This window comes from Rhea pennata, chromosome 4 (assembly GCF_028389875.1).
Source record: "Rhea pennata isolate bPtePen1 chromosome 4, bPtePen1.pri, whole genome shotgun sequence".
NCBI classification, from domain to species: Eukaryota; Metazoa; Chordata; class Aves; order Rheiformes; family Rheidae; genus Rhea; species Rhea pennata.
In genome coordinates, this window is record NC_084666.1 from 13,897,451 (window position 1) to 13,914,888 (window position 17,438).

At 39.4% G+C, this 17,438-nt stretch overlaps 1 protein-coding gene across 1 annotated transcript in view; it reads right to left on the minus strand.

Moving 5' to 3' along the window:
* The window catches only part of STK32B (serine/threonine kinase 32B), a 161,479-nt gene that overhangs the window by 12,876 nt on the left and 131,165 nt on the right, over positions 1-17,438 (minus strand). The window contains exons 7-11 of the mRNA XM_062574564.1: positions 7,729-7,832; positions 4,394-4,510; positions 3,158-3,283; positions 841-972; positions 5-69 (exon numbers count right to left, since the gene is read on the minus strand). Of these exons, the coding sequence (XP_062430548.1) occupies positions 5-69; positions 841-972; positions 3,158-3,283; positions 4,394-4,510; positions 7,729-7,832 (544 nt within the window). The remainder of the gene's footprint in view (positions 1-4; positions 70-840; positions 973-3,157; positions 3,284-4,393; positions 4,511-7,728; positions 7,833-17,438) is intronic.

The following is a 17,438-nucleotide window of genomic DNA, read 5'->3' on the forward strand; positions in this document are numbered from 1 at the left end:
TTACTTCTCTCTGTTGAATATGATGAATTCTTTCCTAACAGTTTCCAAGCACTGCTGCAGGTGTACGTTCTTTAAAAAACAGCATGAATAGGTTGATTAAAAATGACAGAAAATCCTAGACAAAATCACAACAACAGAAATGATACTGAACAAAACAACTTATGAATGAATACTATCAAGAGGCATATTGCAGACTCTTCAAAGGTACACACTGATAGCAGAATCAATCTTCCTTTCTTCCAGGAGATGTTCCCCACAAAGGATCCCTGAGGATTTTTGTCTGACAGCTCTAAGAATGGTTTGCATGAACATTCACAATCATTAGGAGTAGCAACAGAAACTGTAAATCCCCACTGAAATGAAAATTCAAGTCTGGAAAGTGGTTATTTCTTAATCTTCTTGAAAGTTTAGACTGAATATACAATGTGTCTTTCTATGTGGGACACATTAGTAAAGACTGCGCAAGACAGCTTTAAAACATTTATAAGTAAGGACTTTGTTCACTGCATACTTTACATTTTCAGTACTAGCAGTGAATAAATACTCCTTATAACTATCTGCCCATGTGTGGGAAGCTTATTTGCCAACTGGCAACAGTTTTTCATACTAAATGAGCATTTGTGAGAATCTTAAAAATGATTATAGCATAAAATACCGTTACTTTTATGACTGAAATAAATGGTTGCTTTTTATCTTGCTTTGGAGTTGGTTTATGCAGCTATATATCAAATGACACACATGGAGACCAAGTCTATTTTCAGAGATGATAAAACTGGACTTAACTGATTACCATTAGAGAAAGCATGTGAGATGCCATTGACTGCACAGTTCCCAGCTTACCAGTGGGCAGCCTTCTTTAGACCCATCTTTTGATTTGTTTTTGGCAAGTCGCTTTTTCTTTTTATGGAGAGGTTTAGACTCTAAAATCATTTCTTCCAGTTCAAATGTTGGATCACAGTTCAGTCTTCCTTTCTGGTACAAAAGGATATAAAGTTATTCTTTGAAGCATTATTGCATTTTTTGGTTTGTCCAGTCAGTGTTAACAGCATTAGTAACAATCCAGCTTCTCACCCACAAATGCAAAATGAGAACTGTTTTTTCCAGGCCTGGAGCAATGCTTGAAGACTAAATAACACAGTAAAGATAAAAATCACATTATAAAGCAAATACAAAAGGTTAGATTCTCTTCCTAGCTATACACAGATCTACTTTTAGAGTGACTCCAATCATGTTACTCCAATTATAGAGAGGAATTTGCCTCAGAGCATTCATCAAAATATAAATTAGTGTTGTAGAACAGAAACAGTACTGTAATAGTGCAGGAAGGATAGAAATTGGCCCTAAGACCTTATTGTTAAAATGTATATACCCCTGCTGTGTTTCTGAAGGGCTGCAGGTGGGTTCAGGTGCCTGGACACTACTGAAGATAGCAAAGGAAGGAAGGGGCTGACCTCAGGTTTTGTACCTAAGATGAGCTCAGATGCATTCCCATGCAGATTATCTTGCTGTAGGCTGTGGTGCGAGAAACTGGTGCCAGCACATGGAATTCGTTTCTGCCTCAGAAATCCTGATCTTTTTCCTATTGCTCTCAAAGACAAACCTTACGTACAGCAGAAATAGATCACTAGTATGACTAGACCAGCAAACTCCCCTACTAAAAAAAGCACTTGCACTGGAACAATAACTATTTTTGCTTGCAAAGTCTGTTACAGTTCCTCCCCCCCAAGCCCTCTCATTATTAGAAAAGGGTGATTAGAAAAGGATTTCCTCATCTGGCATAACAAGATCTAATAGTCTGTTGGTCACGTGTGCATTTTTTTCCCATATGATCAATAAACGCTGTTATGCTTATGAATTTCAAGTGCTAATCAGGTGAGAGTTTTAAATAGGAGCCAAAATAGCTTATTTGTGGTTTTTCAAAAACAATAATGATGATTAAACTGATACTTGTGTTTCACTATTTAAAATATGCTTAAATAAACCCTCAGTTATAAAATCCTCCTCACATCTCAGGGTATATTGGCTTCAACTCACCCTCTTTCCCAAAGAGAACAAGAAAAAACAAAAAAATATTTTGCTGTGTGGCCCCAGAGTTAATCAGTGTAGATTATGCTGGGCTCAGAGAAAGAAAATTCCCTGGAAAATGCCTGGCCAAGCTAGGTCTCCTGAAACAGCAAAGTAAATGTAAAAAAAAAGGTGTTATGCTAGAAAAGATACTTTTTCTCTCACCTTTTCACTTGTTTTCCTAATGCACCTGATCAGCTGGTAGAACAAGCCCTGCAATATCAGCCTGTAGCCTGAAGTGTCTGAGCAAGCTTTTTATATGACTTTTAGATTAATCCAAGTGGATAAAAGTCACTTTTTACTGCCATTCCTGTCAGATTTAGCAGGAATTCTGATATATACCTGGATGAGGAGAGAAGTTAGCTATCCTCACCTTCCTTATTTTTTTTATCCATAGTTACATAAAAAAGTATAAATAATATTAGGCTGTTGCAAATGTTTAGAGAAGAATTTTGACATGAAATAACTTCTGTGCCTTGGTAAACTGGAGAAAGATGTGGTTACCAGTCATTGCTTTTTATTCATGGTCCTCCAAGCCATTCAATTTATGGGCCATTTTAAACAAATGAACAAAAAAAATAAATCCAGAAAATACCAACTAAACAGAACCACAAAACAGAAACCACCAAATGCTGTAATAGAATCTGAATTGCCACAAAGGAAATAAATAAGTCTTTTGAAATAGTATGTTTTAGGTGAAAGAGGGTCTGCACACCTGAATATTAGAAGGTGTTGAAATGTTATCATGATGCATAGCTTTCAGACTTGAAATGTTCTTTGGTTCAGAGTTAACACTGACAAACATTTGTTCTAAAGTAGACAAAATGAAAAGTCTGGAAGATGTTTTTTATTTGAAATAGTACAAAAAGTGAACCAAGGTTAATTAGTTTTTGTTTTGATCTAATGAAATGGGCCAAATTTTCTCTTAGCTGTGTCTGAGTACATGAAGGCAGAGTCCAAAGTAAAGCTTTTGTCAAGCGCAAATCACTGAAGAGCAATAAATGCAAGTGTCTGTTTTAAACGCTTAAAACAATGGTGGTAACTTTAATAAGTTGGAATTTGCAAACACAGTTCAGCTGGAATATTGACTTACGTTAGGAACAAAACCTGGAGTCACGGCTTTCTCTAGAACAGCATCCCAGTTGACATCAGCTAGGTATGGAGAGTTTTGGATGTCTGTAAGACTTGAAAGACGGCACTCTGGGTCCTTAGTGAGGAGCTGTGATCAAGACAAGGCATTTCCTAAGGAACTGGATGCCAAGTAAAAGAATAAATGTATCACACAAATAAATTGTATGATACACAACTTATTGTGGGAAGATGGTTAGGGAATCATCTAACACCTCCTAGAAGGCCCAATCTTAGAAAATAAAAGTAACAGCTCATAGGGTATTAAGATAATTTAGTTGCTACCAGATGGCTGTTTCAGGCCTAAAATATAGAAATGAATTAGCAATAAAAGTCTATTTACAAACACACAAGAGTCCAAGTGACATGAAACATCACAGTTCAATGCTATCCACCAATTTGTATTTAGTCCTTAATTTATTAGAAGATATTATTACAGTGAGCATCCTGGCAGCAATTAAAATTAACCACTTCATTGCACCATCTATCAAAAATAGATTGCTCATTACAGCAAAAGAAATTGATCTTCTATTGCTCTTTTCACACATTCAGAAACACTTCCTGCTCAAACCAGCAAGACTGATGATTTCAAATACCTAGAAGGGGCAGAAGAGCCTTGCAGTATGGTCAAAAAATTAAAACAAATGAACATATGAGGAGGTTAGGAAGGAAGCAAGTTCCAGGATCAGGATGCCCATTTTGTAGCTACTAACATATAGCATAATATGGCTGGACTTTTGTTGTTGCAAATACAGCAACATGGGATTGGGAGAGATACAGCCCTTTTCTAACTACTGTTGCTGGAAATCTTAGCACAAATTCAGAGGGCCTCGTGGCTCTTCCTTCCCTGCCACATCTGCCACTCAGGTTGAAGACAGTGGGGCAGGGGCCCAGAGTGGAAATCACTGATTCCCAAAGTTCTTTTGCTAACATTAACATCTTATAAAATAAACAGAAACATTACATTTCTATCTCTTCCAGGCCTCTAAAAGACCCATATCTAAGCCAAAGAATAATATAGCTTCTAAAGAGATAATACAGCATCACCAATATTCATAAAAGTCTAAAAATAAGCTTTTTTTCCTAATCCTTGAAATTTTAATTACTTAGTTTGTGAGCTGTGTCTTGCTTGTATGATGCCTGCCCAATTGCTGGAGGAACTGCTGGAAGAGGGAGGAAGAAAGGACTTTATCTTTCTTACCTTTTTCAGTAATGCTATCATGCCCTTGCACCACGTGGATGAGTAGTGAACTCTTTCTATCTTGAACATGTTGAGTATCTCATCAATGGGGGTGGCCGAATGAATTTCATAGGGCCTCTGGGATAAAGTTAAATCAATATCAAGTCAGCAAGAATGGATACAAGACTGTAGACAACTCATGTTTCCCTGAGCTCAGCATTGCTTATCTTGGAAATATTGAAACACCAAAACATCTTATAACAACTTTGAGGCTAATTCTTCTTTGTGGGTGTGCTTTTTTTTTTTTTTTTTTTTTTTTTTGTTTTTTTTGTTTTAATGAATATAATTACTTGTAGATGCATTTTCTCTTCAAATTTTTCTTTCTATAAAAGGTATATCTGATATCAGTTCAAACTGGATAAAGAAATAAGTTTGTTCTTGTGGCATTCTATGTGATATGTGGATTGTTTACTATTTTTTACTTATAGTAGTAGAAAGTACTTTGATCTAAAGTGACAATACTGGTGGCTTGAGGAAGCTTTATAATCCTTGATTTACCAAGTAGTGGAGGGAGAAATTCAAAAATGCAGTGCAGGCATACAAAAAAAAATCTGCCCCAAAACTACAATAAAAATGTAGTCTCTCTCACTTACAGCCCTCCTCAATTGTCTTTTTGAAATCTAAAATTGACATATTTTATGGGCCTATAGATGACATGGACCTGGTGAGCTGTGTTTGCAGTGCCTGAATTTTCCTGTGGCTGAGGAGAAGCGCAAAGCTCTAAAGTGCTTTGTGTGTGAGGAATGCTGTGATCTATTCTTGATTAAATGTATATTCGGAAACCAACAGATTCCCTATAATTTAGATTCTCATTCATTATTAGGAACAAGTTTTTGAAGTCATGCATTTGTAAAACGAGTTATTAGAATGATACTCTACCTTGATTGCATTTTTCACTGCCTACTGTTTCATCAGTAGGCTCTGTTAAATTCTTGTTGCCTCTCTAAGCAGCTAATACAATATTTTAGCTTTGTCCATTTGAAATTGTAGAGGCATAGGAGCAGGATGACTTGTGTCGTGGTGTGCATCGTGCAGTTTAATTTCATGGAGCTGGGAAAAGGAGCAACACTCAGTGCAAAGTATTAGAAACTGCTATTTTTTTTTTGTTTGTCAGGTCTCCTATTAGCAGCTGGAAAGGGGGAGAAATGTGCCTGCAACATGGTACGAGGTGTTCGTGCTAGCATGGATAATCAAGAAGAGGGCAGGGCAGTTCAGCACTGGCTGCAGCCCGCTGCAGTGGCCACAGCCCAGTTTCCAGCCCCGCGTCGTTTCGGCTGTTTTGGTGGCAGAGAACAAGGCAGCAGCAACAGCTGCAGCGCGTGTGGCCGCAGCCTCCTCGAGGATAGCTCCAGCTGGTGAGCGCAGAGGCAAATAGGAACAAAAATTCAGCACAACAGAGAGCAAATCAATTTTATCTAGTGCCCCTTGAACTCAGGCGGGTAGTTTCATGTGCTACCCAGAACTCGGAGAGACCCGGCTGGAGAAGGTCGCAGCCAGGAGACCGGCCCGTTGCTCCTGCCTCTCCTTGCCTCGGGGTGTGCTGGCTGCCGCCGGCGCGGGCGTGCAGCCCCGCGCGCCCCGGCTGCCGCCCTGCGGCTGTCCGCGCGGCCCGTGCCGCGGGCGGGCTCCGCGGCTCGTGGGTGCCGCTGCCGGCGGCACGCCTCGGCTCGAGCGCGCTTCCGCAACCCGCTGCTGCGTCCCTCGGCATCCCTCCTGCTGGCCGTGGCTCCTAGCCTTGGCTAGGCTAGGAAAAACTTAGAATTAAATTTTAACGGAAAAAATACTCATTTTTTTCTAGTCTGTGGAAAGGCATAGGCTGCCAAGCCACCCTCTGGCTTGCTCAACGGGCAAGAACCGCTCCTCGGTGCAACACAAGCAGCTGGCTCAGCTGGCTGGAGCAGGGACAGATGGCAATGTTTTTATTTAAAAATTGGTTCGATTCAGCCTCCGCTTTGCTTTGCCCCTAGATGGATAAACTTATCCACAGAAGACTGCTGATCTTGGCAAATGGATACCACTCTCTATAATTTTTCATTTATTAAAGTAACTAGGAATCTATAGCGATTTGGGAGTTCAGCTTTACTTGCACAATGAATCATTATGCTCCTTTCTCGGAGAAACCTTTTGGTGAAAAAGACTGATATTAAAACAGCAGTATGTTCTTTCAACTTATTATATGTGCAACTAGTACTACCTTCTACCACTAAGGCTGAGTATGTATTTATCACTGCCAGACCTTAACTGTTTGAGTTAAAATGCTCCATACTGGGGACAACGTCAGCCTAAATGCTCAGTAATTTTTCAGAGTGATGGTGGCAAAAAATTGCAAAGGCCTTTTTTTAAAATATGGCCAAATATTAACACTTTGAAAAATCTGGTTTTATGGTCTGGAGTAACAATATACATGCACTCTGAAGCTTAGTTTTCCTCCTAAAAATGCGGTAATAATTGTTCTTTATTTTATTTTCCTTTGTCTGTCATTCCACATGAAACTGTGAGATCTTTGTGGGCTGGATTGTCCTACGTTAGAGAGTGCTTAGCAGGACAGGGTAGCAGTACTGTGTGCTAGTGTGATATATTAACAAGTACTCCTCCCTTAAGTACAGCATACCACAATGCAATAAAATCCTTTTCCAGAATATGATTTAAATATAAAAATCCCAGCTCTGCAAGCTAAATGTCATTACCCTGAAACAGTATTTAAAGTATTATTTTCCATAGGGAATAGTAAATAGTTAACCAACAAACGCCAATCCTTTGGACCAAAATGGAAAAGAATTTTCCATTTTTTTTTCTGTGTAATTCGACCATACTCAGGAAGATTTTTCATTAAGCTTATTCACATAATTGATTAGATAAGTAATGAGTGCACTGGCAGATAAGCATTTTCTGAAGCTGGGCCAAACATCTTAGGATATTATATTAGCTCTTTTAGGGTATTAGCCAAGAGAATCAAAGATATAATAAAGATCCAAGTTACTTAACTTCTATATAGAAAAATACCACTGCTTCCAATTCAGCACCAACAAGCAGCCATTAAAAATTAGTCTTTTTCTTAGCACACACCAAAAGTCTATGCCCATTTTAGGTAAACTGTCATAAAGTATTTGAGAGTGGGAGAAAACTTGCCCCAAAATGTTTTCAGTTGGGAAAGGTTCAAGACTGCATTCCAGACCCAAACCTCAGCCTCATCCACTTGAAGTTTATCATGAACAATATGCTCAGGGGGACACTGCAAACTTTTGGACGTCTCTCAGGCAAAGCATTAAATAAAACCCCAAACCTCACATTCTTACCCAGCCCCTCAGTAATTCATACGCGGTAATTCCTAGCGACCACCAGTCTACAGGGTACGAGTATCCCGGGCCGCCGTCCATAAAGGCCTGGAACACTTCTGGAGCTAAAACAATGAAGCAAATCAAACAAAGAGCATTATGTTAAGGTTAGACTACAGATCATTATTATTTGAATTTTAAAAATGAATAAGGATTCAATTAAGTGGAATTAAAGGCTTCTGTAAACACTGAATTTTCAGGAGGCAGCTTCAGAGCCTTAGCTCACTGGCAAACAGTGAGTTTGTACAACGCGCTGAAGGTGCTTTGCTGCGACGGTGGAGGAGCCCAGACAGTGTAACATCACAGCCGGGTTCCTCTTCCTCGGTGTATGCAACACTCTCACACCGTTCTTCCAAAGCAGGGGTCCCTAAGTGTGTATCTACACTGGGATTTGACTAGCCACACAGGCAGAGCTGGGCAACGAGACAGAAGTAAAGACAGCCCTCAGCTCGATCCCTGAAAAACGGTGACTTTATGGCCAGCTTTCAGATCAAGCCCTCTACTTTTTTTCATCTGAGTTAAGTGCTTCTGAGCATCCTTCAGTGGTCGAGGATTTTCAAAGCCACTACTTTTATATACTAATTTCAACTCAATCTGTTTAAGCTTCATGTTATATGAATAAAAATAAGTTATGGGAGGAGAATTTCTTAACTGAAATATAACTTGGAATATTTAGGGTAATACAAATATTTACAGGGACAAATACCTGCAAGCAAGATTACTCGTTCTGATTGACGGCAGTGTTGAACATAGTAAATTCCAACCTCTCTCTACATGTGGATAGCATTAATCAAAGGGTTTTTAAAGGAATTTAGCATAGAAAAATGTTAATTAAATACAAATCCTGACATCAACTGTATACTGTGAGAGAAACTCCATTATGACTGGAAATAAAAACACACTGTCAATAAGGTAATAAATACCATAATAACTTTCCCGAATAAAAAAAAATCTTTTCAAAACAAAGATCCACTTGACCAGATTCAGCAAGAAAGAGGTACGAAATAATGCCAGAGTAGTTTCCTCAGAAAACCACATATAAATAAGATAGGATATGAAATGAAATGAAAAGTCAGTCATGCTTTTCTAATTATTTCACAGTCTAATGTCACGTATGCTTTGTGAAAACAGTACTTCCCCCGGGGAGTCTCTGGGCAACACTATCGCCAGCCGTAACATCATGCTAGATTGCGATTACCACGTGAGCCCTTCCCTGGCTGCAGTACTGAGACTAACGCCAACTGATGGCCATCTCGTCGCTTCCTAATATGCATGCTGCAATAATTAACGTGGCCTGGTCTCACTTCACAGCGGCAGCTTGGGTTTTGACTACGTATGGCATTTAAAGAAGTGCCTTTAATTAAAGGAAAGACATTCCTTCCAGAGGAGTTTTGCAGTCCTTGAGTCATTATGGGTGGCATCATAACAATTTACAACTCAAGAGTTGATTTTAGAAAGTCCTGAAGAGCCAAATCTAATAGATAGTGGTTCTGCACTCTCTGGCCCACAAGAACATCTGTTAATTATGTGCAGGAGCAGAACTGTAGGCACCTAAGTAAATATTTTTACCAGAATACGTGTGCCTGGAGAATAACTAACAGTGGATTTCAGGCAAACATGAGCTTGTGCTGGGAGCGCTGCCATAAAAAGTTGTGATGCTGCATTAGCTCAGTCTCACCTCCAGCTAATAGCTCAACTTGGCATGCATCCACCTCAGGGCTTGTTTGTATTCTTCTGTGGCTCTTGATAGGCCAAACTTACTTGTTTAGGGCCTGTCTATCATGTAGATACAGCCAGGTTTTTCTGCCTTACTTTTGCAGATCAATGCTCCTAAATTCTGCCACTGTCAGACATATCAGACACCAGAGTCATATTTTGAATATCATCGTGGACACTTAGCAATGAAGGGTTACATTAGTTTACTTTATTTACCCACATTTGTTTACCCAACTTTAGCATTGTAATAATATGAAGGATCACTATTTGATTTTTGTGAGGGAAGAGACAAAAGCACTTTATTGATGTAGTCTGCAACACTAGTAGAATGGTGCAGCTGTTTTGCTAATTCATTGACTGAGTTATCCACTTCTATTGTATCTGCTGGGTCTGAAAGCTTCAGCATCAACTCACTCCACATTAACCAGATCAGCTGAATACGCTTTTTGTTGCAGCGCTGAGTCCAGCATTTTGAAGCTTATTGAAAAGTGCTCTTTTGCTCACCTTAAGCTGATGATAGTTTCCTTAGATCACAGAGTATTCGGCCCCCTGATTTTTAAAGCAAAAAAGTGCTTTCCCCCTGTTTTAGTAATATATGCGATTCAGCGGACTGACTCGCTGCATTTAAGTGTCCTCAGGGAAACCTCTATAAGCACCCATTTCACAAGATGAGGGGACACTGACAGAAGGTGTAACATCCTTGACAGTATGCTACGTACTAGTTTATTCGTAGAGCAACATCTCAGCCCGATTGAAGCCAAAAGGCCTTTTCTCTTAATTTAACAAGGCTGTAAAATACAAATCTTACAAATGTGCCTAAAAGCTATTCTGATCTGAGACATTAGGTCCAGATGAAGGTCTCTGGCCTGTATGACAGACCTTTGCAGTTTGCCTGCCTCAAGCGCTCCTTTCTCGGTTTCAGAGCCATAGCATGATTTTACAGGAAGAAAGTAGATCTTCCAATAAACATGGCTTAGCCAAGCTCTGAAGAACTACAGCTGGGAAATACAGAACATAATGTTCTAATTTGCTGTAAGAAATAACCATGTCAGGAGAACAAATTCTGAGTACACACTTAAGGGATTAAAGCAAATAAAAAATCTAAAAAATATTGCACTGATTTTCTTCAAGGTTATTATTAAAATAGACTCTTTATAATCTTTTAAAATTTGAATTTCATCTCTTGACAGCCATCTTGCAGGCTGGGGTCTACTTTGGGAAGATTCTTCACAAGGATGATAGGATTTGGTCTTGAAAGCTTGGAGTAAGCTTTGCTGTGTGCATCCTCTTTGCACATATCCTCTCTTACCAAAATTTCAGATATGCGATGAGATCTCCTACATCTTTTATCCCTGTGCACTTACCTAAATACATGAATCCTGCCTGAAAAGGTTCATTCACGTGAACATAAGTGAGAGAGTGAATGTAAGAATAAGAGTTGCAGATCTTTTTCCTCTAGCAACATCTATTAAACAAAGGCTTTTTAGGAAAACACATAGTTTTAATACTGGGCCTGACTCTGCAGATTCTTTCGTCTGAGGTTTGTAGTTGCTGTCATGCATGGTCAGAGTGAAGTCAGTGGAAGTTTGTATGGTGGAAGTGCAGCTTTTAAGTAGTGAAGCTAACATATTCGGCAGCAAGTCTGCCAAAGAGTGGGTGGAAAAGTGGTGCAATCAGTAGGTCTTACAGGTGGATCCCTGTGAACAGAAGTCTTTGACAAAATGGAGGAATGCTTTACCAGAGTTGCCCAAAAGAATGCCTTCAACAGTTTTAGCCTGGTCTGGCCTCACAGCTCACCCTACTTTGAGCAGGAAGTTGGACTATAGACCTCCTGAGATCCCTGCCAACATGAATTAATTATCCTATGATCCTATGAAGTTAAAGCTTAAGTGACCAGCTTCTACCTCAGCCCTTCTGAGTGGGGTGACAAAGAGGTTTAAGACCAGAAGCCTCAGTGAGGTCTTTGCAGCATCTTCCCTCAGCCATGCTCGCTGTCGGCTACCCTTACTCTGAATGTCCAGCACCAACATCCCTCCTCTGAAATGCCTGACTTTCTCTTCAGCTGATAATTAATGTATTACTCTACCAGTTTGATACTGGGTTGGGTAACGCAGCACCCTCCACCGGTTAGGACCTGCCTTTCAGTACAGCTGACAGCAAGCTATTTGGTAAGGAATCAGCAATTTCACTGAAGTGTTATTAAAACTAGGATTAATTGACCATACTCCGATGCAGAAAGTTGCTGCTGTCCATAGAACTGGAAATCTAAAATAACTGAATTAAAAGCTGGATTTTAAAGCATAATTGATATTGGTATAGTTGTCATGGAATTTTATGGTAGCTTTTTTTCTCCCACTAGACTATACCACAACTTTTCCTTAGTAAGTAGTAAACGGTACATTAGGAGACACTGCTCCTTTTAAAGGAAGCAGAGGATATGAACTGCATGGGCTCTTCACCTCAGATCACACAACTAGAAATAGTCACTCAAAGTGTTGGGAAGTTTTGAAAATCTACGTCACAGAGGCAGTGAAATCTTCTGGCCTAGGCAAAGAGGAACTACTCTTTACAGGTGAAAAAAGAGTATGGTCCGGTACCACCTTTCATACAAGGCTTCAGTAACTAGAAATACAGAGCATTTCAAAATTAAGCAAATGTCCAAGCTAGGACATCTATGCTAACTTAAACAGGGGCAAGCGATAAGGTCAGGAATATTTCCCTGGCTTGTATAATAAACAAATGCACATGTTTAGTTTCAACAACTCAAAGTCAAAAATCCTTTTCTATTTTTCCATAATTGTTCCTTTCTTTTTTTTCTAATAGCAAACTCAGTTTTTCACTGATTTTTATCTCCTTTTCTTTCTTGACAAATCACATGAATGAACTCATTTTTGTGCTACATCAAAATGTTCTTCAGTGCATCCCGTGACTGTATCTAATATGTATTTCCAGTTAATGTTTTTTCAACAAATAAATTAAAATCCTCTTGAGAGTTCTGTCTTCCAATGTTTTTGGCACTGTATCTTTCTAGCAATGCCATATCATTATGGACTGTCTCTGTACCAACATCAACAGAAATGGAAACAACACAGCCCAAATTTCAGTAACTTTTTATGTTGTAAAAGACAGCATTTTGTATGTAGAAGGAAAAGCTTTTAAGTAGGGTTTCTAGAAATCTGCTGAATAATAGGTACCACCTAATTGCATAGCACTGCTAAGTGTTCCAGGTCTCCAAAATTCAGGCCATTTTAATTTATCCCTCAGTGGTGAGTTTGAAAAGGCTATCCATGATAAAACGGTCAATTTGTGGTCTATCACTTAGAACGGTCAGCACAAAGAATAGCTGTTATAATTTTTGATGGAGCATACTGGTTTAATCATAAAGATAATTTATCAAACTAAATCATAAAATGAAAGGCTTGGAGTGGCTCTGACATGAATCCTAAATAGCACAATATGAAGTTTCTTTTCTGATGAACTGATTTAAGTTTCACTTGCTTAGCGAGCACCTAATCAAAGCATGCCTCGTGTACTTGCCTAGCACCACACAGGAGTCTGACAAGGGCTGATTAAGGGAGCTTATAGAGCTATTACTTACTCTGAATCACCTCCGACTTCCATCAGACTTCTTTGAAACTTTGCAAAATCAATGAAAGAGAGCACAGTGAAAAGAAGAATACCCTTCTCCAAATGGCCTTTGCTACCTACTAACAAATGTCCTTGTCTGCAGCGTGCTTAAGCAGTAATGATAGCAGTGCAAAGTGATTCCTGAAGATCAATCAGCTGAAGGGAGCTGATGGCCCACGCATAGCTAAATGTTGCAGACTTGGTCATGAGTTCCTACAAAATGCCATCTGCTGAATTTATCAATATGATAAACCGACAGCAAAATAAAAATCAAAGCCATAGTGGATTGGCCTCAAATTTTTGCCTGATCAGGTTCAGATGGGCATGTCCTAACCCTTTCTCGAGAATGAAAGCCCTGAAACTAGTCAGATGGATGGACAGTTAGAGCTCTTAATAGTTTATTTGTGTAGTAAACAGCAGATATCCTGCATATTGGTAAGAGGAACCAGCGGTCTGTGGCGTACAGCAGTGGTTGCAAGGCTATACACTCTGCCAGTCACGTAGCAAACCCATCCCTCCGTGGTGTGGGTTTTACTGTAAAGCATGAGATTTCATAGACACCAAAATAGATCCCAGTACCATTAATTGAGGTTTAGCACAATGCCATGCTGCTAGGTATCATTCTGCTTCTTTGTATTATTCTCAAACTTTGCAAACCCTCCCCCCATATACAATATAAACAACATAGTATTTTCATTGGCCAGCACAAGATAAGTTGTTAAAAGCTTAGACCTTTCCAAATTCTAAATGTGTGAGTGATTTGATATATATTACATGTTCACAGATTAGCTACATGCTTACATCTGGCTGTGTCAGGCTTAATGGATAACAGACCGATCTGTCTAAATAAAAGGTGAATTTGATTTTGACTGAACAGGTTCAATGAAATGCTAACAGCTTTCTCAGCAGTCTGATAAGAAAATATTAATTTTCACTTTTCTCTGAAATAAATTGAGAGAAGGTCAGTAATTCTTCTAGGTCATGATTTAAATAGAAAGCAGGAATGAAATTATAGTGATGGCAAGTGATCTGACATTTAGAGAAAACGCTGTTTGAAGAACAAAATGAAAGAAATTAACTTTTCTCTCCCTGAATGTAAACATGAACTTGGTAAACTATCAATTTACCTCCTAGAGTTTACTTTCTCCTGTGCTAAAAAGGTCTAAATTATAATGGACAGCTTCCTGACTCAGATCTTTCATGTAGCAAGCTGTTAACTTCTGTTGTATAAGGTAAAATGCTGCTTAAAATCTGAACATGCCAGGCTGGCAATTTTCCGGTGTGAAGTCTAAAGCTGTTATAGCGATTGATATGACTGTTTTTGTACCTTTATTCACATAATACCCCACAGTAGTTTTAATACTCATATTCAATGCAATTATTAATCAAAGTAAAGATTTTACATACTATTACCTGTATACAGACACGACATTTAGAAAGCCTTATTAATCTGCTATATAGCTATATAACCCCCTTTGCATTTATTCACAGAGTGCTGTCCTCAGAAAACCCTCTGTATTACTTAATCACTGAACAGTACCCAGTTTTTATTCTTGTGGTTGTGCAGAGAAACTGTCACTGCAGAAACTCTGGCTCAGCCTCAGAAAAACTGCCTCGTGCAGTAGCCCTGTGAAAATGAGCCCAGCAACATGGACCACGTGATGGTCTCCTACTACTGGAGATGGAATCACACAGAGGAAGCGCCTTCCTTATTCCATCTAGATGCTGCAGTGTCATGGTTTTCCTAACAAGCTGTTGAAGGGATAGTGGCCAAAGAATCCCACATGCTTTTGGGGAGATGGCCTGGTGCAGAGACAGCAGCAATTCCACCTTGTAACTGAAGCCAACTGGCCTTGCGAACTGAGATTTTGTAGGACAGAATTTGTGAATATTTATCTGATTTACAACTGCTGTTTGACACTCCAGAAGCACTAAGGTGCTCATGCCTCACATATTCCTACCAGGTTCGCCAAGATATTTGCTATACATGCAAAGAAATGATATGCATGCAAAAAAATGATAATTGGAGGAGTTGCATGACTTGACCAAAGAACAAAAGTTATTCAGAGACCAGAAATGCCTTGCTGGGCTCCCAGTTGCCCCTTCTCCCACCTCTGATAGAAGTTAACCCATCTCAGATTTGTCTGTGGACCTGCATATTGCATCAGGCCCTAAGGTCATTTCAGTCCAAATTGCTTGTGTGCCTGATGTTAATGTCAGAGCAGAGCCAAAACCGGAATACCCCCTTCCAGTTCAGTGCTCGATCCTCTGAACTGCAGAGGTCCTAGTGCAGGTTGCACAATCCCATCAGTACAGGGAAGGGTGTTTTTAGGATACCTCCAAAAGGTATCCTAAGGGGATACTCATCCCCTCTCACTTCTTGCTTATCAGAATAAGAGAAGCCTCTCAGCTCTCCCTGGCACCATGCTATTTTCCTGTGACCAAAAGGCCAGGGAGAGACATCGCCAGGGAGACTCTGCAGATAGGCAGTTGAACCCGTTATGCCCTGCAGAACAAGTGGGGGATTTCTGAAAACCTGAATATTGACCCAACTACTCAGATGACAGGAATTTCAAAGCACTACTTAATTTCAGAGCACTGTTTAATTTCAGACCACTGTTTACTGTGAATTCAAATAAAGGCAAGGTTGAACACTTCCGAAAATCCAACCCCAGATTTGTCTCTGCTCTATTATAACTACCTCAGGAACAAATTTAGTCCTACAGAATATTTTTACTTTACCTGTAAGGTTGATATCAGGATATCCACTAGCTTTTTTCTGACTCCAATAGCATACCCACACAGTATTAATTAATATATATGGATGACTCATACACTTTAAATGTTCACTAGGCCTCTGTAAATTCACACCTCTCTGGTAATCTCAGATATTCAGCAATTCTTCACCATGACAGCAACCTACGAAAGCAGCTGTGAAAATCAGAGATAACAAGCCTGTAAGATAGTAAGGAGTGGCTGAAACTTTTCAGGTAATTTACTGCTGATGTTTTTGATTTAGATTTTTGGCAGGTGTGTAAGATGCTTTTAGGATACTAAAAGTTATGTTATCAGTTTGCTGTGAAATAAAGTCATGGTGCATTATTCGGATAACTTCAGCCTTTACTGAAGAAAACTTCAAACCCTCTATCTGACTCGACTACCACCAGAAATAGAAAAGAGATTTATAATCTGTGAGTGGGAGGTTTTGACAACATCCAGTGTGTCTCATAAATAATATACGGATGTAGGGAAATTCCATTTAAAAAAACAAATAAATTCAGTGAGTAAAAAGCATATGCAACAGGACTCAAATATATCTAAATTATGCAAGGGTTAGTAATAAACAAAAAGTAATGTATGTAATATTTTCTGGAAGTAAAACCTGTTGCAGGGTTCAAAGGCCAATATTGCAACTGGATGTTTGGTATAGAAAGTATTCTTTGAGACATAAGCATACTGCCTACCACCTGTATGAGAAGGCAAAATGAAAAACATCCTTTTTTGTTGTCGTTCACAGAGTTGGATAGCATTGAAGATGGTGAGCATTAACACAAGTGCTTCCATCAACGTGTATCCTGGCATCCTTTAATCACAAGAGGACAAGTGAATGACTGTCCATGGGAAGAAAAACCCAAGCCCACATGTTCCAGCCACAGACCACGGCTGGGGACCACGCTTGTCCTGCCTCATGCTGGCTTTCCTTGTATCTGCTCATCATGCATTCCCCTACACGTGTTTGCATCCACCTGTTGGAAGCAGACATACCTATCAAAAGTCAACTCAAAGGACATTTTGCAATGCTTGCCGGGGTAGGAGTAAGACAGCCTGAAAGCATGCGAGTTTTCTAAGAACTATACTTACAATAAAACCTTGACAACACCCTCAGTCACAAGTGATGTAGAAAACTTGAAGAGTAAATTCATAATGACAAAATCAGGCATGGGTAAGACACAAAAGTTTCCTAAACCAGACTAAGGCATACATTATATTTCAGAGCTGCAGATGCCTGAGTAGTAGGGGACATAAACTCTAAAGACCCCTGGAAATTCAAGCAGCTGAATTCACTTCAGCATTTCAAGTCAAAGGGTAATTTATATTGAAGAATAAAACTGCAGCAGCAGCTGCAGCTGATTTTGCCAGGCTATTAGTCTTGTTCCTTTCAGATTCACTGTTCTTCATATTTTTGTTGTCTATATGTGGCATGTATTTGATGTGTCTGAATGAATCAACTAAGAAGATGGAATGTACAGAAACCGGAAGGTTTCTGGGAAAACATTCAAGTTCAGATACATTGCATTCCATAGAGCTGTTTCAAGTTTAGGGAAATA